The 21,911-nt window shown below is 42.7% G+C and overlaps 1 protein-coding gene across 5 annotated transcripts in view; it reads right to left on the bottom strand.

Moving 5' to 3' along the window:
- The window catches only part of SETDB1 (SET domain bifurcated histone lysine methyltransferase 1), a 30,698-nt gene that overhangs the window by 662 nt on the left and 8,125 nt on the right, over nucleotides 1-21,911 (bottom strand). For 4 of the 5 annotated variants that reach the window (XM_034654227.1, XM_034654226.1, XM_034654225.1 and 1 more), the window contains 18 exons: nucleotides 16,031-16,065; nucleotides 15,510-15,609; nucleotides 14,544-14,669; nucleotides 14,179-14,380; nucleotides 13,591-13,664; nucleotides 12,296-12,486; nucleotides 11,017-11,146; nucleotides 10,175-10,349; nucleotides 9,933-10,091; nucleotides 8,479-9,105; nucleotides 7,926-8,042; nucleotides 3,640-3,809; nucleotides 2,454-3,082; nucleotides 1,591-1,619; nucleotides 1,356-1,488; nucleotides 960-1,125; nucleotides 364-575; nucleotides 6-94 (listed from right to left, as the gene is read on the bottom strand). In XM_034654227.1, coding sequence (XP_034510118.1) covers nucleotides 6-94; nucleotides 364-575; nucleotides 960-1,125; nucleotides 1,356-1,488; nucleotides 1,591-1,619; nucleotides 2,454-3,082; nucleotides 3,640-3,809; nucleotides 7,926-8,042; nucleotides 8,479-9,105; nucleotides 9,933-10,091; nucleotides 10,175-10,349; nucleotides 11,017-11,146; nucleotides 12,296-12,486; nucleotides 13,591-13,664; nucleotides 14,179-14,380; nucleotides 14,544-14,669; nucleotides 15,510-15,609; nucleotides 16,031-16,065 — 3,364 coding nt within the window. The remainder of the gene's footprint in view (nucleotides 1-5; nucleotides 95-363; nucleotides 576-959; nucleotides 1,126-1,355; nucleotides 1,489-1,590; nucleotides 1,620-2,453; nucleotides 3,083-3,639; nucleotides 3,810-7,925; nucleotides 8,043-8,478; nucleotides 9,106-9,932; nucleotides 10,092-10,174; nucleotides 10,350-11,016; nucleotides 11,147-12,295; nucleotides 12,487-13,590; nucleotides 13,665-14,178; nucleotides 14,381-14,543; nucleotides 14,670-15,509; nucleotides 15,610-16,030; nucleotides 16,066-21,911) is intronic. The other variant, XM_034654228.1, reaches the window with a different exon arrangement.

The raw sequence follows: 21,911 nt of genomic DNA, 5'->3' as shown, positions 1-21,911 counted from the left end.
CTTACTTGCTGGCAAAGAAGGCCACCCAGGGGAAGCGAAGATCGTGAGTGTCCACGAAGACATTCTGGACAAACAGGTTGGGGCTGCAGCTATGCTGTGGGTTTAAGGACAGGACCCATAAGAACTGAGAAAACAGAACCCGGCTTTGTGGGGTGAGCATGAGTTGGACAAAAAATGATGCCATTTGATCCCCTCCCCCCCATCATAGTGGAGAAGTTCTGAAAGCAAGCTACCTCTTTAAGATCCTAGAGATCAAGAATTTCTAACAAGTAAAGGTAGGTTTATGTAGTTGGGTTAAAAGAACTAGAAATTTGAGGACAGTGGGATAATCCAGCATCTAGAGGGGAGGTAGAGGGCTCTTACATTGAGGTAGCGGCCCAGGTTGCCTTCGAGCTTGGCATCAATGATGTAGCAAGACTCTTCCCCATCGTAGAACTGGCGTGTGTTCTTACGAACAGGTGCACTCTCCCCCTTTTCCACGGATGCCATGTTGGTTGATTTAATGGCAATCCCATGGGTTGACTTAAGAGCAAAGCCTCGGGTTGATTTTACCGCCACCTGGCGCTTTGTCGGACCTGGACAGGAAGGAGAACAGGGTTAGGCCCCATCCCACTTCATGACTAGACCTTCTACCCCTATTTCCATCCCACTCATTGCATTGTAGGACTACTGATGAGCTGTGACCCTGAAAGCAAAGATCCTAATGGGCAGTTTTTTCAAGCAGGATTAGATCTGCTGGGTAAAGGAGCTGAGGGAAAAGAGTGGGGAAGTGAAAGGAGAGAGGAAGGGGATGTGTTGAACGACATTAACAGCTGAGCTGGGAATCACAGAACCCTCTCAAATATGCGTCAACTCTTAAGATCTGAATATTTTCTTACTTCTTTAGCTTCTTTTAAAAAGTCCCTATCCCAACTGTCCTACCATTCCTTGCTACTATCCCCAACATTCTTCCAGACTACCAGACATGTTCTTCTTGTCCTCAAAGTCATCTGCTTCGGAGCCAGAGGAGATGGTCTGGATATCATCGCTATCCACTGCCGTGGCTGAAGTCTGACCAGTGGTGGGCTTCCGGCTGGTCCCACTCTCCCCCTCGCTTTCTGTGCTGCTGGACAATGTTAGGACATCCTGGGAAACAGAAGGGTGAGAAGGAAGGAAAGTAAATGGAGAGGACCCATTCGAGTTCTTGCTCTTTCTACAGTTAGGCAAGAAGAGGCTAAGACTACAGCAAGAGAAAGATTAGATGCTGGCTGAAGGAAAAGGAGGCAAGAAGTCAAAGCCAAAGAAACAAGGGATATACTGGGAATTATCATTAAGGCCCTGATAGATGAGGTACAGCTGGAGAAGAGGTCACTTACATCAGTGTTGGACTGAGCAGAGGCCATGAGTCGTCGGCTCTGATGCATACTAGTCTTACTAGGTGGGCGGCGAAGTCCTTCAAGCTTCATGGGAGAAGGATTGTAACCATAATTTCGAGAGCTTTCAGTAACTCTAATGGGAGGGGAAGGAATGAGAGGGGGTCAGATTATGGGCTTCTTTTACAGGCTTGAAACAAGGCAGATCTGGAAACAGGTCAGAAAGAGAGGCTCTTACATTGCCATCTTGTTTCGGTCATCGGGGTCCTGGAAAAAAGAGCAAGTGAAAGTTTAAATTTTTTCAGTGGTCCTGGGTAACAAATCCAACAATTAAGACTTGATCTCAGATGACCTCCAAACATATCAGCTTATGAGAAGTGCGCTATCTAGAGAGACTGCCTGCAGCGTGACAGGAACAATCATGTCCTCGTCAGGACACCCCCAGAGGGGGTTTCGAACCCTTTCCAATGACAGGGCAAAAGATGTTCAAGGCAAACACTGTGGAATCTTACAAGGACAAGGGACACAGTTTACACCTGTCATGTGCTAAGTTTCAACATCAATAAAAATCTAGAATCAATTGTTTTTTCTTTAAGGATTTGTTTGAGAGAGATGGAGATAGAGAGTGCACGCAGGGGCAGGGGGCAGAGGGAGAGCGCAGAGAATCTCAAGCCGACTTGAGCCCAGTATGGGGCTCAGTCTCATGACCCTGAAATCATGACCTGAGCTGAAATCAAGAGTCAGATGCCCAACTGACTGAGCCACCTGGGTGCCCCTCAATTCTTGGTTTTTAAGTTTAACAAAAGATACCAATGCTATAGATAATTTGAAATCAATGCTGTAAACTTGAAATAACACTTAACTTAAAAAAAAATCCTTTTAAATAATCCTTATAAATCCTTTACTTTGGAATGAGCCAGATACTTCTTCCCCAGGTTGATTTTAAAATAACTTGGTTAAGCACTAGGAATGTGCTGCCGGGAGGGGGAGATAATCCGGTTTGCCACAGAACTATCCATCCCGTAAGTAATCTACACGTGAGGACCGAGAGGCAGCCACATTAAGTTGCTACACCAAAGTTACACAAAAGCCACCGCTTACCTCTTTCTTTGCCTGCTTGATGTCTCCCTCATCCTTGAAGCCCGGCCCTGAAGTGGAGGCCTTCTCAGCCTCCCCTCGGCCTCCCCCAGCCCGGCCTTCCCCACCTTCGCTAGTCTTGAAGGATGAACGGCTATCAGAGTCGGCAAAGCCACCTTCACTGACACTATTGCAGCTCAACCACGAGGCCACCTTGTTCTTGGGTGTCTCTTCAGAGGAGGGTGGATTGCAGCCACCTACAGGGATCACTGGAGGGACAGGAATATGTGGGGGGCCAAGGTCTGGGGGGCGGGAGTCCTTGGAAGCTGTCTCAGACAGTCCGTTCTCCTTTTGGCCCCGGGTCTGCCGCCGGGTAGCATAGCTGCGCCACACGGAGCTGGTGCTGAAGTCCTCATCTTTACAGAAGTTATCATCAGAGCTGTCGTCATTGGACTCCTCGGGATCCTCTGTACCACTGTTGCCATCTTCCTGGTCTTTCAAGTCCACCCCGCTGCTGTCAGAGGAACAGGGGGCATCACTCTCATATCCTTCCTTGAAGTTCTCCACGCTCTCGATATGGTCCAGATTGGCAAAGTACTCATCACCCATCTCCAGGCCCTCCTTGTCTGCAAAGTCATCTGTCAGGATCTTGCCTGGGAACAAAGAGGATTAAAGGCCTTCCATAGTTATAAGGATCTTTTAGAAAATATAGGGGGGTCCTACCAGCAATACCGAGCCCCCCAGCACACAGTCAAAACACCTTCATTATGAGCTCTCCCCAGTCTCCTCAGTGTCTTAACTATGAGAAGACAGGCAGCTTTCCTCTAGTTTTAAAGCTTGCCCTTCCTGCCATCCCTTCTTCCTCTTTACTTGGTTTCTCAAAAGGGTGTTTGCAGCTATGCTAAAAGTCTCCGGGTGGGGGGACATGGGAGAAAATGACACACTGGACTCTGCTCCCATGTCCCTTGTCTGAAAAATCCTCACGTCCACTTTATCCCTTTTCCTTCTCGTCCTTATAAAGCTCTTTGTCCCTTCCTGGTCCACCTGGACAGGCACATCACTTGTCCTGATCTTTACGGAAGAAAATCCTGGCGTCCTCTTACTCCCAAGTTCACATGTCAAGCATTTTATTCCTCTGTTCAGCTTCTTTGGGATTCAATTCCCCACCGTGTCCTAACCCCAGAGGCAACTCTTTCGTTTCATCACCAACCTGCATAAATACAGACAAAGGAGCCTTTGGCAATGTCATCCAAGCAGCGGATACCCCAGCCCTTGTTCTGCGTCTTGAATAGCTGTAGCCGAACCTGGAGTCCATGCTGCACCAGCCGGTTTGTGCACATGTTTGGGTCACATTTGCAGCGTTTGTTACACTCATAAACTCTGGGAGGAGTGACAATAAACTCAATCATTACACGGTCACTAGAGCATCCGTTCAGTCCACAGAACGGTTACAATTCTTAAGGTATCAACACTTAGTACACAGTGATCTCAGTGAGTGAATTTACTGCTGTCTATGCCCTTGGATTCATTTGGGAATAGAGCCGAAGGAAATAATTCAGAAGGGGGAAAAGTGATTTACACAGGTTCTTATAGCACTAGCTAGTAACAGTGAATACCAGAATGCCTGACACCTGGAGAAAAGTGACGCAAACTGATGTGAATACAGATTAAGATCCATTAAAGTAGTACACAGACTACATCAATTTATAGAAAGATATATATAAAATAAAGATATGTGAGAAAAGCAGAAACCAATATAATAGATACTGAAAGAGACTAAAGAGGGGGAATTGGAACGAAAATTCTGGTACAGCTGACTTTCATTCTGTGAACATTTACTAACCGCCAAGAGTTGTCCCACGCGTTGGGAAGTCAACAATGGAAAAAGTCATAATCTTTCCCCTCAGGGAGCTCATATTCTAGCAAGTTTAAGGAGCTGCACAGATTAACTACTGAAAAAATAAACTATCAAAGTTAGAGAGATCTAGCAAACAGTCATACTGAGAAAACTGTGATCTTTTCAGGTATCAATTTTTCTGCTCCATTTACTTCGTTCAGTGTTGGGATTTCCCTTATTTTCCTGACAAGGAAATTTGGGAGACATCTACTTTTGGAAAGATGACACCAGTACAATTAGAGAGCTGACACTGGTCCTACCTTTTTGGACACAGATGGTAAAAGCAGCTTCTATTCACTAAACACACACTTTGTGTTTGGCATCATGCCAATACGCTTTTATATACATTCTCTAGTCTGTCCTTGGAGCAGCCCTAGAAGGACTTTTTTTTAACCTTAAGAATCTTGGAAAGTGGGGTGCCCAGCTGGCTCGATGGGTAGAGCATGTGACTCAACCACAGAGGTCATGAGTTTGAGCCCTACACTGAGTGAAGAGATTACTCAAAAATAAAACAATGAAAGCATAACATACACAGGAAAGTACACATACATGTCTACAGCTCAATGAATTTTCAAAAACACACCACGTTAACGAGCACTGTATCAAGAAACAACTTTGTTAGGTCCCTTAAAACCTCGGTGGGGATGGGGAGCATCTGTGTCCAATTCCTCTGTTTACAGCTAATAAAACAAGATCAGCTTAGAATGGATGAAGTCAGAAGTTGAACTTAGGTCTAATCACCACTGTATGAAACTTTTCAGAGTAGTTATACTGTATCATTCATTCATTCAACAAAATTTAAGTAGTTACTATGTGCCAGGCACTGGGTCAGTCAGCTGCTGGTGATACCATGGTGAGCAAGACAGACAGGTTCCCATCCCCACGGAGCTTACATGCTAACAGAAAAAAAGAGAACAAATCCAAGTCAACACATAAATGAAAGTTGCCCCAGATGCTATAAAAAAACACAAACACGGTGCTCAATGAGAGCATTAAGGGAGTGAAAATGACCTAGTTTTAGAGTGGCCAAGAAAGATCTCTCTGAGGAGGTGAGATTAAAGCTGAGAGCTCAAGGTTAAAGAAGATAACCAGGCAAAGAACAGTGGACAATGGACAGATGCCAAGCAGAGGGCACAGCACGAACAAAGGCCCCTGAGGTAGGCTGGCAAACACTGGGCAAACTGGATTCAGTAACTGAAGAATATCAGTGTGGTTAGAACAGTCTTGAAGGCTGGGGGGCGCAGCGGTTAAGCGTCTGCCTTCGGCTCAGGGCGTGATCCTGGCGTTCTGGGATCGAGCCCCACATCAGGCTCCTCCGCTATGAGCCTGCTTCTTCCTCTCCCACTCCCCCTGCTTGTGTCCCCTCTCTCGTTGGCGGTCTCTATCGCTGTCAAATAAATAAATAAAACCTTAAAAAAAAAAAAAAAAAAGAACAGTCTTGAAGGGAAAGAGATAGGAAGGGGCCAGATAGTACAGTGTCTTGTGACCCAAGATGAAGAGCTGCAAAACGAAATCCAAAGTGCAGTGGGAAGCTATTAAAGTTTTAGGCAGGGAAGTGACATATTATTTGTGGTTATCTGAAATATTTCTATGAAACATTTCAAACATGAAGAAAGATACAATGAACACTTATCTACTACCTAGCATTAGCAAATCTAAACATTGTTACAAGACTCAAGTTTTATTACAATTAAAACATAAATGATACAGTGATGCAGCTAAAGTTAGTAACTGTCTCTCCCTTTGCTTAGTTTTCAATTTGCATTCAGCACAGATTCATCTCCTGACTTCCGTGGTAGCCTCAATCTCTTGTGAAAATCCTCAGACGTACCAGGTTTTCTCCTAAGCCCATTCTCCACACAAGAGCTTCTCTTGTAGCCGGATCCGTGCTGCTCTCACACTGGCTGTCCCGTCCGGTGCACAGCTGTCAGCCTGGAAGACCCCTTCACCCCACCATCTATGGGGTTCTCCCTTAAGGCTCTTTTGAGCTGGAGCCGCTATTTCCTGCATCAGTATGCCTTCCTCCCTTTTAATTCTTCCCCTTACTCTGGCAAACAATTCCAGTTAACTTTCTTTTTTTCAAGATTTACTTATTGACTTGAGAGAGAGTACAAGCTGGCAGAACAGCACGGAGAGGGAGAAGCAAGCTCCCTGAGGAGCAGAGAGCCCAACATGGGGCTCAATCCCAGGACCCTGGGATCATGACCTGAGCCGAAGACAGATCTTTTCCCTTTCTGAGAAGGGGACTAATAGACAGTTTTGAGGTACTTCATGTCTAAAAAATATCTTTAGTTTACTTTAACACTTAAAACTCATGCCTGGAGGGGCTCCTGGGTGGCACAGCGGTTAAGCGTCTGCCTTCGGCTCAGGGCGTGATCCTAGCGTTATGGGATCGAGCCCCACATCAGGCTCCTCCGCTATGAGCCTGCTTCTTCCTCTCCCACTCCCCCTGCTTGTGTTCCCTCTCTCGCTGGCTGTCTCTATCTCTGTTGAATAAATAAATAAAATCTTAAAAAAAAAAAAAACAAAAAACCTCATGCCTGGGGTTTAGAACTCTAGGTTAGAAATAAGTTTTCCCTTAGAATTCTGAATAGAGTCCTTAATTTCCATCCAGCTTCTAATGTCATCTTGAGAAGGCTGAAGATATTCTGAGTCTTTATTTTTGTGGTCTATTTCTCTTCTCTAGAGGCTCTAGGATTTTTTTTTTGGTCTTCAGTGTTCTGGATACACAATGATCACATTTTATTATCAACGTGTGTTAGTGGGGATCTATTTTCATCTGTTATGCTGGGACATGACTGGCATTTTCCATTTGGAAACAGACCCTTCAATTATGGGACAATTTCTGAATTATTTCATTGATGTTTTTCTCCTCTCTTCTGTTCTCTGCTAATTATGTATCTTGAGCACCAGCTTTGTTAGTTTCCATGTTCATATATAACCATTTTACCCCTAAGACCTAGTCTCCACAAAGCAGCCACGGTAACCTTCAAAAGGCAGATGGCATCAATTTGCCTGCTTAAAATTCTCTAACAGCTTCTTCTTCTTCTTTTTTTCTTTTTTTAAGATTTTATTTATTTGATAGAAAGACAGTGAGAGAGAGAATACAAGAAGAGGGAGTGGGAGAGGGAGAAGCAGGCTCTCTGCTGAGCAGGGAGCCCAATGCGGGACTCAATCCCAGGCCCCTGGGATCATGACCCGAGCTGAAGGCAGATGCTTAATGACTGAACCACCCAGGAATCCCCTCTAACAGCTTCCTATCGAACCATGATTTGGTTCTAATTTTTATTCTCATTTACATAAGTCCTATATAATCAGGTCCCTACATACTTCTCTCTGAACACGTCTCCCTTGCCAGCATAACCACAGTCTGTTAGGGTATATATACAACTATGAAATTAAGAACATCTTTAACTGCAATTGCTAGGTTCCAGTCAATCATTAGAAGTCTCCATTTAAAGGAAAGCCCAAGGAACAAACATGTGCTGCAAATTCAGTAAATAAGATTTAATTGATAAAATACCTGGTTTCAGTTACTCTATTTTTGGTTCCAATTTTTAGAACTCCGTGTCTGAGGTGCTTCACTTTCCCCTACTTACCCTGTGGGCAGACACTCTTCTAGTCTCTTATACTGGTAGCCAGAGTTAGGGTTGATCTGACCGCCCGGGGTGCAGGCTGTGGCCTGGATAGTTAGCTGATGACAGGCACATTTGGACCTGAGTAAGACAGAAGGGTATGATGGCTAGAGCTGTGAGACTTTCTGTAGAGGCGGGAAGTACTACAGAAGGATAGGGAGAAGTTAGTGAAATTTTTCTTCTCTCATACACGTAAACGAGAAGGGAAAGACAGTAAGAACATGACAAGAGTGAGGGTAAGATAGAATGAAACCAAGCGGCAACTGAAAGCACGAGGGAGGGACACAAAGGAAAAGGGGGAGAATCAGAGAAAGAAACAAACACAAGACATGTATACCCAGGGTCATGCAGTGGGGCCCACATCAGACCCAAGCCTCCCATAGCTTTCATGAAGGCCTTACAGCAGGAGCTCCAGCTGAAGGAGGACGTAAATAGGAAATGAAGGGAGTTATAAGGCAAAGGAAAGACAAGGATAACAAAGTTGGAGGCAGGGCTAGTAATTACCCTACCAACTCACTTGTCACGGCACCCGTCCTTGCAGTCACAACCAACCAGAAATTCTGGGCCTGTGTTAATGAAAACACCCTTGCCCGGGATTCGTTCCTTACTGTAGGCCACCTGGGGTGGGGGGGTTGTGTCAATCTCATTGACACAGGAGAGGGGAACATCTTCCTTCCCGTAAGTGATGTCCAAAATATAGTAAAAAGGTTTATAGGGCTGAAACTTTCGGTCCACAAGAACATATGGATCCAAACAGAACATCTCCAGGAAGAGGAAGTCACAGCCAGTCTCAAAAAGATAGCGTTCGATCTCCTGCATTGTCCGAAGGCAGAGGCCACAGGGTGTCTTATAGATAACATGAAAGCCCATCTTGCGGTTAACTCGGCGGCGGGCCGTCATCCGCCGGAAGTCATAGAGAAGTGGGACAAGCAGAGGATTCTTGCCCCGGTACTGCGCACTTCTCATAGGTCTGACTCGGGACAGACACGTATAGCTGCACACATGAGGTAAGTAGAAGAGCTTCTCCATGGGGGCGCGGTAGGAGGGCTCTGCTGGGGCCCGCTCCAGCATGCCGTGGAAGGCGGGCGGTGCTGCGGGTGCTGGGGGTGCTGCTGGGGCAGAGGCTGTTGAACCTAAAGGTGACCTGCAAAAGACATGCAAGAGATCAGGTAAGGGGGCAACAGGACCTCTCTGCTGTGGAAGGACTCCTGCGGCTGGCTAATGCACTTATCTTTCAAACAGCTGTGCCCGGGAAGCTACAGAGGACACAAAGAAGTCATGTTTTTCCTTGCGTTACCACACCTGGACAATGAAGGGCCCCGGTTACTCTTCACTGACTGAAAATATCTCTACCTCAATAGTATACCTTTTCCTAGCTTTTTTTGCCTGTGAATTATAGAAAAAACAGTCCAGTTTTCTACCAATGTTTTTTCCCCTTTTATGTGTCCTACAGGTGTCTTGACTAACTCCTGATTGAAGGACAGAGGCAGTAGTAATCCCTATTGTACCAAGATGACACCACATTCAATGACAAGTTTTAACAAATGACTTTCTAGTGATTCCATATTTCTAGGCACCTAATTTCTAATTCAATTAATTTTATGCCCTGTTTGTTGGAAATTTCCCAAGTAAAGCTTTCTTTTTGGGGCACCTGGGTGGCTCGGTCAGTTAAATGTTCGACTCCATTTCGGCTCTGGTCATGATTTCAGGATCCTGAGATTAAGCCCCTCATCAGGCTCCTCGCTCAGTGTGGAGTCCACTTGAGATTCTCACTGCCCCTCCCCACAGACAGTGCACGTACACTCTCTCTCAAATAAATAAATAAATCTTAAAAAAAAAAAAAAAAAAGCTTTCAAGTCCAAACTCTTCACCATTATAACTTCAGGCACCCTGGAACCAAGGAATGTCCCCATACAGTGACCATTTAGTCCATGCTGCCATCTCCCCACAGAGAGCCTGGGAGTTTCTCACCTGTACGTCTGGTTGCTGCCAAGTTTCCCAGCAGGGACATTTTCACTGAGTGCAGGAGATGTAGGGGAGGAATGACCAGAGCCCACAGATCCTGGCCGGAAGGATGTGCTCTTTTTGGCTACCTGCTTCCGAGATTGGGCAAGCTGACTTTCCAAGCTGCTAAGAGATTAGACATCGTACAGTAAAGGATACAGAAAATGCGATGTGAAAGAAACTAGTAAATAAGAAAGAATATCACTCACTCATTGTCACCTGCCTGTGGGGACAGAGGGGGAGCAGGTGGGGCAGGTGGGACAGGGGGCGCAGGGGGGGCAGGAGGGGCTGCAGGCTGTGGGGGCTCCATTGGCTTGAACTGGGTCCCAGTACCGGTCAGATCCTGGGTGTATTGGACCACAGGGCCTTTGCTCCTCACAGCACCTAGAGGAAAAAGAAAATTGACCACTGAAATGACAGCTGTGTCATGTATATTCATACACACACCTGACCCTCAATTTACATAATGTACACAAGCAGCAATGGAAACATTCTGAGTTAAGTGTTAAAGACTGTTGGTTCTCATTATTTACACCAATGAGTGAAAATACTGGCACAGGCTGGCTTTGACTCAGTAAGGCTTTATCTTCCCTCCTCAAACACGGTTTATGTTAGTAATTAGGTCGTTCTTTGGCAAAAAATTTTAAAAATGCATTCTTTGATCAACTAACATAATCAGGAAAAATCAACCAAAAAGTATTCCAGGAACATATAAAAACAAAAGCAGTTTGGGTTTTAAAAAAAATTGACCATGGATAACATACAAAGCAGATAATCTTCATGTGGATAACAGGTAATTACTACCACGTCGGCCCCTAACCTAAGCCAGTTGTTTTAGATTTTTATGGGGTCGTTTGGAATGAACCAGAGCCACTACATGTGCAGGCAGCACCACAAATCCATCAGTACTACTGGAAACAACTAAGGGCACACATCCCGTTTCCAATGAGTCAGTAGTGGCATCCTGGTAAACAAAGGATAGCTAATGTATTACTCTCCTTTGCTACTTTGTCTGTTTCTTTCCTCCCCTTTGGTGTCCTTCAGGACATACCCATATTTGGACGTGTCCTGAGCTGTCCCCCTTGCTTCTTCTCCAATGCAGAGGCTGAGGAAGTCTTCATGCTGAACATGGGCTCTAGCCGTGTAGAGCCTCGATAGATCCATTCACATCTTTTGTCATCCTAGGGGATTGGGAGGAAGGAAGGTTGGAAGGAAATGAATTAAAGGCTAGGATCTATCCTCCCATCTGTGGAGAATATGCTTCCATGTGCCTCCTTGAAGGAAATCTCCCTGATGAATCCCAAATTCCTTATGTATTCACATAAACGTATGTTCCAGGCTCCACGACAGCCATCAGGAAAAAGAAAAACATATACTCCTTACTTAAGAAATTACAGGAGAGACAGATGCTTATTACATTGAGTATAAGTGGTATGACATGGTAAGGCCTTAGAAACAAAGGGCTGAGGATAGCTCAAAGGACTGTAACTTTACGAAAGGCATGAAAGGGGAGAAGAGGACGGGTATAGAAGATCCAAGAGTTAAACAGGGCCTTGAAAGATCATCAAGGGGTGCCCCAGTGGCTGTCAATTAAGCATCTGGCTTTGGCTCAGGTCATGATCTGAGTCCCAGGATGGAGCCTCGCATCGGGCTCCCTGCTCAGCAGGGCGTCTGCTTCTCCCTCTCTGCTCCTCCCCCACTCCTGCTTGTGCTCTCTTGCTCTCTCACTCTCTAAAATAAATAAATTAAATCTTAAAAAAAAAAATCATCAAGACCTCTCATTCTTTCATGCCTCCTTTTTGTCTCACTATGCTACCAAATCCCTGACCCTGGACAAACGGAACTGCCTTCTCTGTGCCTACATGCAATGCAGTATTCTGAGAGAGAGAGAAAAACAAACCAACAGGCAAATTAGCTCATAATTAAATTTAGGGAATTTATTATTATTATTTTTTAAAGATTTTATGAGAGTGAGTGACCATGTGTGCGCACAAACGGGGTGGGAGTGGAGAGGCAGAGGGAGAGGAAGCAGCAGACCCCTTGCTGAGCAGGGAGCCTGACGTGGGGCTCAATCTCAGGACCTCAAGATCATGACCTGAGCAGAAGGCAGACACTTAACCAACTGAGCCACCCAGGTGCCCCAGGGAATTTATTTTCATAACCATCAGAGAGAAATAAAAACACAAAGTAAAATTTGACCCAAAACAGAACAGATAGGATAAAAAAGAGGAAAATTACGGAGGACTACAAAATTATCTTCATTACTGCCTCTTATGCTCCCCCATCCCACCCTAACCCTTGCCTCTAAAACTCTGGGGAAGAAACAGTACCAGGAAGAGAATCCTGACTAGGCTGCCGTCCACCTCTTCGACCCGAGACTTCCACCATGTGCCTTCCCACTCAGTCTTGATAAGCTGGCCACTCTTGAGCAGCACCATGGGACGGTTGGGGTAAGCCGTGATATACTCTTCTATGAAGTCCCGGCAGGAGATGTCTTCTATGTCCTCCCAAGTCTTTTTCACTGTCCCAAGGAAGAAGGGGGGCTGAGAGAGGGCAAGTGGAGCAGGTCTTTTTTTCTCTTCCTTTTTTTTTCTAAAGTAATCTCTATGCCCAATGTGGGGCTTGAACTCATGACCCCAAGACCAAGAGCTGCATACTCTACCAACTTTGCCAGCCAGGCGCCCCAGGGCATGTCTTGATAGGAAAAAATAAATGGTTGGCAAGATGTTGGGCATTTTTCAAGGAGGGAGAGAAAAAATACATGAAGAAAACATAACCTCAGAAGCAAAACCAAGGCTACCTAAAAGTATTGAACCTATTGTGTAAATGCACACACAGATCAAGTAAAGAAATGCTAACTAAGCAATATGCAAATACAGGTGAGTCCCTTATTGCATAAAAATGGATGTTTTGTTTAGGAAAATTCAAGTGAAAATTCTTGCTAACTTGATATAAATCGAGAGAGAAATAAAAAAGATCAGGTGGCATCACGAAATTGATAAAAAAATTTTGTCCTTCCTTCTCATTCTCTATCAGATTACTTCTAAGGGACCCTGAATGTATTTACTGCCATGTTATGTGGAAAGGGAGCAGTGTTAGTTAACTCTTTTGTAATTAAAAACAACTGCTTTGTAGGAGTCTGTTCTCAAGCCGGAGACACAAGTATAGAAGACACTATGAAGCCTCCACCTAACTCAGCTTCTGCAGAGAGCACCGTGCAGACTACAGATTTACAAAACGTTAGATGAAGGGTAAGACTAGGGAAGAAGTAACATCTTCTTAAGCCTAAATCACTCAGAAATGAAATCAAAACACAGCTACAGTAGGAGAATCCCCCCAAGGTCAGTGATGATCCCCTAGTGTCCCACTCTTTGACTACAAAGATCCAGCACTAGACACGAGCAAACAGAAGTGTATCTTCCAAAAACCGTATCTTCCAAAAGACATTAACCAAACTTATGCTCTTTGAGATGGAAGCACCACAAATATCATGGCCGGCTGACATGCCTGGCTCCCTCCCTTTCTTTTCTTTTAATACCAGGGCTTTTCAACTGATTATCTTAAGAAGAAATACAAGGTAGAAGAGGAAATGGATAAAACTCAGAAAGGAAGGAGTGACACTCACGTGGCCGACAAATGGGATATAGTTCAGACTGTGTGACGTAGGAAGCATAGCCGTCATCAAAGAAAATGAGAAACCTGTAAGGAAAGAGTGATGGCAGAAAGATCAGGGGTTAGTTAACATGACCTACAGAATTTTCATAGCTTCCACTCATGATCACAAATAGGACACTCCTGGGAAAATGTTCCAGTCTACTACTTCCTTCCTATTACTCTCCCTTCTAAGAGTTAGGAATTCTCCCTCAATCTAACCAACTTACCTCCGCTTTTCCAAAAGCTATTTATTCTTGTTTCACTATCAGACTCCTATTTTGCTAAAACCATTTAGTTTCACCTTCCTTCCTATTCCCCTAACCATTAAACAATCTTGACGACTCTCCTCCTAGTTTTCCTCCAAGTTTTCTCCTTGAGGAAAAAAGAAAAAAAGGAGGAAGAATCGCTCACACGACCCCTGTAGCAAAAAAAAGAGCAAGGGTTTCTGGTCACTGGGGCCTAAACACAAAAGCTAATTGTGAGATCTGGACTATGGTTTGATTAAGGCAGGTGCTTTGCTACTGGCCTCTACTCTCTTTACAATCCTCTGTCCAGGTACCTGAGCTTGTTTTTGACGTTTGGTGTCTCAGCTACAATGCCAGCATAGAGCCAGACCTGGTTCCCATCCTTGTATTTGGCCACCACTCGACTGCCCACGAACAGCTTGTCAGCAGGAGGGTGGTAATCATAGGCAATATGGTTCCCCGACAGTAGACTCTTTCCTTTGTTGTCAAATTTCACCTTGTACTTCTTTCCTGGTCCTGAATAAAAAGAAAAGATGAACAAAAATCTTTAAAAACCACCAGTTTCTGTGTAAATCCTGACTGCTACATGAGGACAAAAGGCAAGGCTGTGGGGAAAAGAAATGATCAGCAATGGAGACCTGCAGGTTGCCCTTCATTAGCAATTCTAGCTTGAACATACCAACCGTCTGGATGGCAATAAGGGTGCCTTTGTGCCATGTCTTAGTTCTCTTCTTGCCCAGGATGCGCATGCTGACTATCAGGTCACCATCTTTGCTCAGTTCTCCAGACATCTGACTCAAGGTTCCTACAAAAGAAAGCAAAGTTGTTCTAAAGAGATATGGCATAGATTGGGAGAGTGAATGGGAAACTAAGGATGGTATAATATAGTAATTGGGGAAAATGGGGTAATCATTGATCCACTTCTGCTCCTCTCTTGAGCAGACAAAAAACACAGCTGACTCAATTATTTATGTTAATAAGAAATACTTGCATACCTGAAATTCACACATAATTCAAGACCATCTCACTTTAAGTATTTCCAACTCCTTATTAACAATATTAATTACACTCATTAAATATTAAGTAGTATTTATAAAACATTTTCGTGTAGATCTGTTAACAGCCTCATTGTACAAAGTTTCCCTCGGACCTCTTTATAAGAGTTTGAGTTGCGGGATGGCTGGGAGGCTCAGTCAGTTAAGCATCCGCCTTCGGCTCAGGTCATGATCCCAGGGTCCTGGGATCGAGTCCTGCATCAGGCTCCTTGTTCAGAGGGCCACCTGCTTCTCCCTCTGCCCGCCATTCCCCCTGCTTGGACTTTCTTTCTCTCTTTCTCCTTCTGGCAAATAAATAAATAAAATCTTAAAAGAAAAAAAAAAGTTTCAATTGTTCTCTTCTAAACTCCATCAACAAGTAGTCATGAGCACAGAGCTAAAAAGGTATTTGGATAAAGCCACCACATACTGGAAAATCAGCAGACAAAAGACTTAAGCAGACAAGGAAAACCTGTGGTGTTTAAAGAACCCAACAGAGGTGGAAGATTCTGAGATGCTAAAACAAAGCCGTTTACCCATGAAATCTCTGTAGGAATTCACCTCCCATCCCTGCCCCCATCCTCTATACCAAGGTACCTCCAGACCCTAACCTTTATGTAGATCCTGGGAACTGCTCTTCTTGTTGACAGCATCCATGAACTTCTGGACATCCTGAGCTGACTTTCTTAAGGCAGCCATAGCTTCACGGAGCTGTAAGAAAGGTGATGAGCGAAACAAGTTTTAAAACAGCATGGGTTAGATTTGAGAATAAGAACTTGTCTTTCAAAAAACAAAACAGAATGAGTTATGGTTGGGAAGGTATGGTTACTTTATCAGGCAAAGTGCCCTTTCGTATAAATCTGGTTCAGAAATCAGCTTTAGGGAACATTCCTTGATTAATCTCACCTAGCCGATCGCTGCCAAATTCTACATTCATACAGCACTTAGTGCATGCATCTCTAAGTAACCTCTGCTGCATCCTTAGAACACCTATTAGAGGCCTGGAACCCACAGGGCTAATTATAGAGTGGATGATTATGTTGATGGCTGGAGTGACAGAATGGTCAGGCCAGAAGTTTCTCCCATCTTCATATTCTTACCTCTCACCTTTACCTTCCCTGTCCCAACTCACCTTCTGGTCTTTGGGAGTTCTGCTCCCAGCATCACCTATGGATGAGAAAAGCTTTGATGAATGTAAGAGACTTACACATAAGAAATTCCAAAAAATCAATAACTAAGCAACTTTTTATTTTCACTGAGGGATTTTATTTGCATGTATTATATATAACTAAGCTACTTAAAAACATTACCATGGAACTATTACTAATAACTACTGACAACCACATATAATATATATGTAAAAGTACTAAATGGTACAGAAAGATACACAGCAAATAGATGACAGTGCTTACCTGAGGATAAAGTACTGTGACAGGTGGTGGTCTACAGGATTGGGTTTTTTACTGTATATTTAAAATTTTTTTAAAAGATTTTATTTATTTGAGAGAGAGAGAGAGAGAGTGAGAGAGCATGAGCAGAGGGCGGGTGGGGCGAGGGGCAGAGGGAGAGGGAGAAGACAACTCCACACTGAGCAGGGAGCCTAACACAGGACTCGATCCCAGGACCCCAGGATCATGACCTGAGCCAAAGGCAGACACCTGAACGACTGAACCATCCAGGCGCCCTTGTATATTTAAATTTTTATAACAACAATTTGCTTATGGATTATTTGAATGATTTGAAAAATGAAATGTGGTCAATGAAGCAAAAATGTTTATTCTTAAGTAGTGCTGTCCCACAGAACTTCTCGCTGTGATAGATATGCTCATCAGTACTTGTTACTGTCTCTTTTTGAATACAGCCATCCTAATGAATACAAAGGGGTTCTGACTGACACTTCCTCAATGACTAATGATGTCAAGCATCTTTCCATATACTTAGTGGTCATTTACACATCTTATTTGAAAAAATAACTATTCAAATATCTTGCCCATTTTTAAACTGGGTTGTCTTTTTATCCTTGAATTGTAACAGTTCTTTATATATTCTGGAAAATACTAGACCCTTCACATTTCAATGATTTAAATAGCTACAGCTAGATAGTGGTTGGACAATGCAGTTTTAGAGATTTATAACACCTATTTAAAAATGGAGGGTTGCCTGGGTGGCTCAGTCAGTTAAGCATCTGCCTTCAGCTCAGGTAATGATCCTGGGGTCTTGGGATCAAGCCCCACATTGGGCTCCTTCCTCAGTGGGGACCTTCTACTCCCTCTTCTTCTGCCCCTCCCCCTGCTCTTGCTCACTCTCTCTCTCCTCCCCTCTCGAATAAATAGATAAGTCTTAAAAAAAAAAAAGGAAAGCAATAGTGGTAATCATTTCACAATATATATGATATATATGGATATATATTGAATCATTATTTTCACACCTTAAGCCAATACAATGTTGTATGTCAATTATATCTCAATAAAACCGGGAGAAAAAGGCAGCAAAAAAATAAAATAAAAAAACAAAAATGGAGAGGAACCTGTGTGGGTCAGTGGTTAAGCGTCTGCCTTTGGCTCAGGTCATGATGCCAGGGTCCTGGGATCGAGCCCCACGTCAGGCCCCCTGCTCAGTGGGGAGCCTGCTTTTCCCTCACCTCTCTGCTCATGCTCTCTCTTGCTATCTCTGTTGCTCTGTCTCTCTCAAATAAAATCTTAAAAAAAAAAAAAGAAAAGCAATGTACATGTCGTAAAAAAAAAAAAAAGTCCATTTAACAAAATAGTTAAATAAACTGTAGTATCTCCAAATGAGGTTCGTAAAGAATCTTTAGTAACACGAGACTGCTAACAATACATTAAGTTTCAAAAGTTAGGATACATAGTAATTTATCTGACATGAACCAAACCTTAGAGAGAATAGACACACCCCTATGCATACACACACGTTCCTCAAAAAGCTGTGAATATAGTATACGACTAAATACCCGTTATCTTAGACCTCTACAACTATAAAAGTGCATTTTAAAAGTAAAAATATTCATTTGATAAAAAAATTCAAACATTATAAAAGGACACATAGTAAAACATAAATCTTCCTCAGACTCCTGCTTCTAGTTACTCTCCTCAGAAGCAACCAATATATCAGTTTCTCTTGTAGCCAAAGATTCTGTAAACGTGCATATGTACTTTTTCCCCTCTGCATCCTTTTACTCATATTCAACATGCAGTTTTTATGTTGCTTTTTATCCCCACACTTCAAATACCTAGGAAAAATATTCCCTCTCAGTAATCTATAAATCTGATTCTTCCCCCCCCCATTTTTTACTGTGGTAAAATACACGTAACATAAGATACATGACCGTAAACCATTGTTAAGCGTACAGTTCAGTAGTATTAAGTACACTGATATCATAGTGCAACCATCAACTTTACTGAAAAATGTTAATGACTAAATAAATTGTGTTTGTGTAGAAAAATTAAATAGTATGAAAAGATCAGCTATCCCTAAATTGATCTTTTAATATTGTCAACAGCTTTTTTTGGCAGGAGGAGCAGGTGAGTGGGGAACATGACAAGCTGATTCTCAAATATATATAAATGCATGACAGGTAAAAAGAACCAAGACATCCATAAAGAAGAAAACCAAAGTCAGGTTACTGGAGCTAACAGATGGAGAAACTTACAAAGCCTGGTTACACACAATATAGAATTTATGTAAGAAAAAATGACAGAGCAATAAAACAGAATAGAAAGTCCAGAAATAAACCCACAAATATATGAAAATAATTTATGACAAGCAGACAACGTAAATCAGTAAGAAGGGACTCATTTCAGCAAGTGGCACTGAACATTAATAACCATACGGAAAAAAATTCAGATCTTTACCTCAAATACTACACAAAAAATAAATTTCAGTTGGATTAAAGGCAAAGCTATGAAACTTTCAAAGGCAACATAAAAGATCTTTATAATAAAGTCTCAGGGCAGAAAAGCTATAAAAACCAATTATCATAAAAGTAAATGCTAAAATTATAACTTCTGTTAATCAACAAATAACATAAAAGTAAATATCAATCAGAACCTGGAAATGATGTTTGCAACTCATAACTACAAAGTACTAGTACTTGTGACATATAAAGACTTCCTATGAATCAAGAAAAAGACAAACGATCATTGAGCAAAAAGCAAGAACAGACATTTCAAAGAAAAACTAAAAGGGGTGTCTGGGTGGCTCAGTCGGTTAAGAGCCTGCCTTTGGCTCAGGTTGTGATCCTGGGGTCCTGGAATTGAGCCCCACGTTGGGCTCCCTGACCAACTGGGAGTCCGTTCCTCCCCCTCCTTATGCTCTCTCTAATAAATAAATAAAATCTTTTAAAAATAAAATAAAATTAAAAAACCACAATACCAAGTGTTGTCAAGGATGTGGAGCATAGGACACACTCATCCACTGGTAGTTACAAATATAAATTGGTACAACCACTTTGGAAAGCTGTTTGTTACTTATCCAGTAATGTTAGAATTCCCATATCCTAAGAACTAGCAACTCCAGTCTTACAGCATATACATCCTAAAAACTTAGTAAGTCTGCCAAAAGAGAAAGATTCTTGCACACCATAAGAGACTCTTAATGACAGAGAATAAACTGAGGGTTGATGGAGGGAGGTGGGAGGGGGATGGGCTAGATGGGGGATGGGTATTAAAGAGGGCACTCGTGATGAGCACTGGGTGTTTTAAGTGATGAAGCACTGAATTCTACTCCGGAAGTCAATATTGCACTGTTTGTTAACAAAAAAAATTTAAATTAAAAAATAATAAATAAATAGAAAGTGGATCAGGACTCATGTATAAGAATATTTAGAGCATTATTTCAACTGAAAACAAACAAAATGTCAACTGACAGAATAGATAGATACTGTCATATTCACAGGATGGAACAACATACTGTAGTACTTACTGAACTAAGCATCACATCAGCATGATGTTAAAGAAATGACTGAAAATGCATATACTAAGATTCCATTTATACAGTCGAAAAACAGGCAAAACTATGGCACTTCTGATAATAGTGATATGAAAAGGATGATTCCCCTTAACCAGAAAACAAGTGTAAAACTAGAAAGAATCGTTAAAAACAATCAACTCAGGGTACTGGAAATTGACCAAAGACAAACAACAAATTGAGAAGTATTTGTTCTTGAAAAACTGCTAAAATTCTGGCAAGGAAGGTGAAATCTGTGGAGCTCTTGCCTGGGGCAGGTCCCATCCCTAATCCATCTCTAGCTGGGTGAGCGGAAACCACAGCTTTACCGCTGAGGCGCTCGCCATGACAAGGAGCAGCTGTCGGTCTGAGGCTGCAGTTCTTGTTTAGTGTGAGCAGCAAACCGGTCAGAAATTTAACAAGGAGATCCTGAAAATGAGAGCCACAGACAGGCTTAAATAAATTCTCTATACATTCCTGAGTGACTGCTAAACTATGCCCATGCAGGGAAGACCCAGGAGAGTCAATGGAGACTTGAGAACTAGAAGCAACTCTGAAGGCATTTTCTACACCTCTGCAAAACTCACTGGCTGGGGGCACCTGCGTGGCACAGTCTGTTGAGTGTCTGACTCCTGACTTTGACTCAGGTCAAGATCTCAGGGTCATGGGACCGAGCCCCTTGTTGGGCTCTATGTTCACTGTGGAGTCTGCTAAGGTCTCTCTCTCCTCTTCCTTTGCCCCCCACCCTCCCGGCACTCTCTGTAAAATAAATAAATAAATCTTAAAAAAAAAAAACACCACAGAACTTACTGGCTAACCTATGCAAAAAAAGGCGAGGGAACTGTTAGGAGCCAAGCCGTGTGTGTGTGTGTGTGTGTGTGTGTGTGTGTGTGTGTGTGTGTGTATATGACTATATATATGACTATATATACATACATATGTGTGTATATGTATATATGCGTGTATATATACAAACATATATATGAATCTGTGGGTGACTGCTAAACTATGCACATACAGAAAAGATCCAAGAAACCCAAAGAGACTTGAGAACTAGACACAAGTCTGAATGCATTCTCTATACTTCTGTAAAACTCAATAGCTGAACTATTTTAAAAAAAAAAAGGGGGCAACCGTTAGGAGCCAAGCTAATATATAGTTTAAATTTAAAAACCAAGCAGAGACATCAGCTACACACTAAAGGGAAGACAGAGTTGGCAGTATAAGAAAAATTACTTAAAAAAGAAAGAATGAAAAAGAAAACAGAGGGGTGCCTGGGTGGCTCAGCTGGTTAAGCGTCTGACTCTTGATTTCAGCTCAGGTCATGATCTCAGGGTAATGAGATTGAGTCCTGCATCAGGCTCCGTGCTGGGCATGAGGCCTGCCTAAGATTCTCTCCCTCAGGGCACCTGGGTGGCTCAGTCTTTAAGCGTCTGCCTTCGGCTCAGGTCATAATCCCGGGGTGGTGGGATCGAGCCCCGCATTGGGCTCCCTGCTCGGCGAGAAGCCTGCTTCTCCCTCTCACACTCCCCTTGCTTGTGTTCCCTCTCTCGCTGTCTCTGTCAAATAAATAAATAAATAATATCTTAAAAAAAAAAAAAAAAGAAAAAAAAGATTCTCTCTCTCCCTCTGCCTTTCCCCCTCCCCCTGAAAAAGAAAACAGCAACTCTAAATTAAAATTCAGAGTTGTTGCTATATTATCGAAAATGTCCACCTTCCAACAACAAAAAATGATGAAATGTTCAAAGAAACAGGAAAGTGCAGCCTATACTCAGGGAAAAAACTGTGGCAATAGAAACTGACTTGCTGCCTAAGCCTAGATACTAGATTTATAAATATGCTCAAAGAGCTAAAAGAAACTACAAAGACTAAAAAGAAGAAAAATATGCTAATACTTAGTAAACAAAAGACCTGACTACAAAAAGAAGCAAATGGACATTCTGGAGTTGCAATTACAAAAACTGCAAAGAAACATTCATTAGAGAAGCTAAAAAAACAAATTTAAAATGACAGAAAAAGAAAACTAGAATATAGATTCCTATATAGAGAAA

This window comes from Ailuropoda melanoleuca, chromosome 2 (genome assembly GCF_002007445.2).
Source record: "Ailuropoda melanoleuca isolate Jingjing chromosome 2, ASM200744v2, whole genome shotgun sequence".
Taxonomy (NCBI): domain Eukaryota; kingdom Metazoa; phylum Chordata; class Mammalia; order Carnivora; family Ursidae; genus Ailuropoda; species Ailuropoda melanoleuca.
This window is presented reverse-complemented; position numbering and strand designations above follow the sequence as displayed.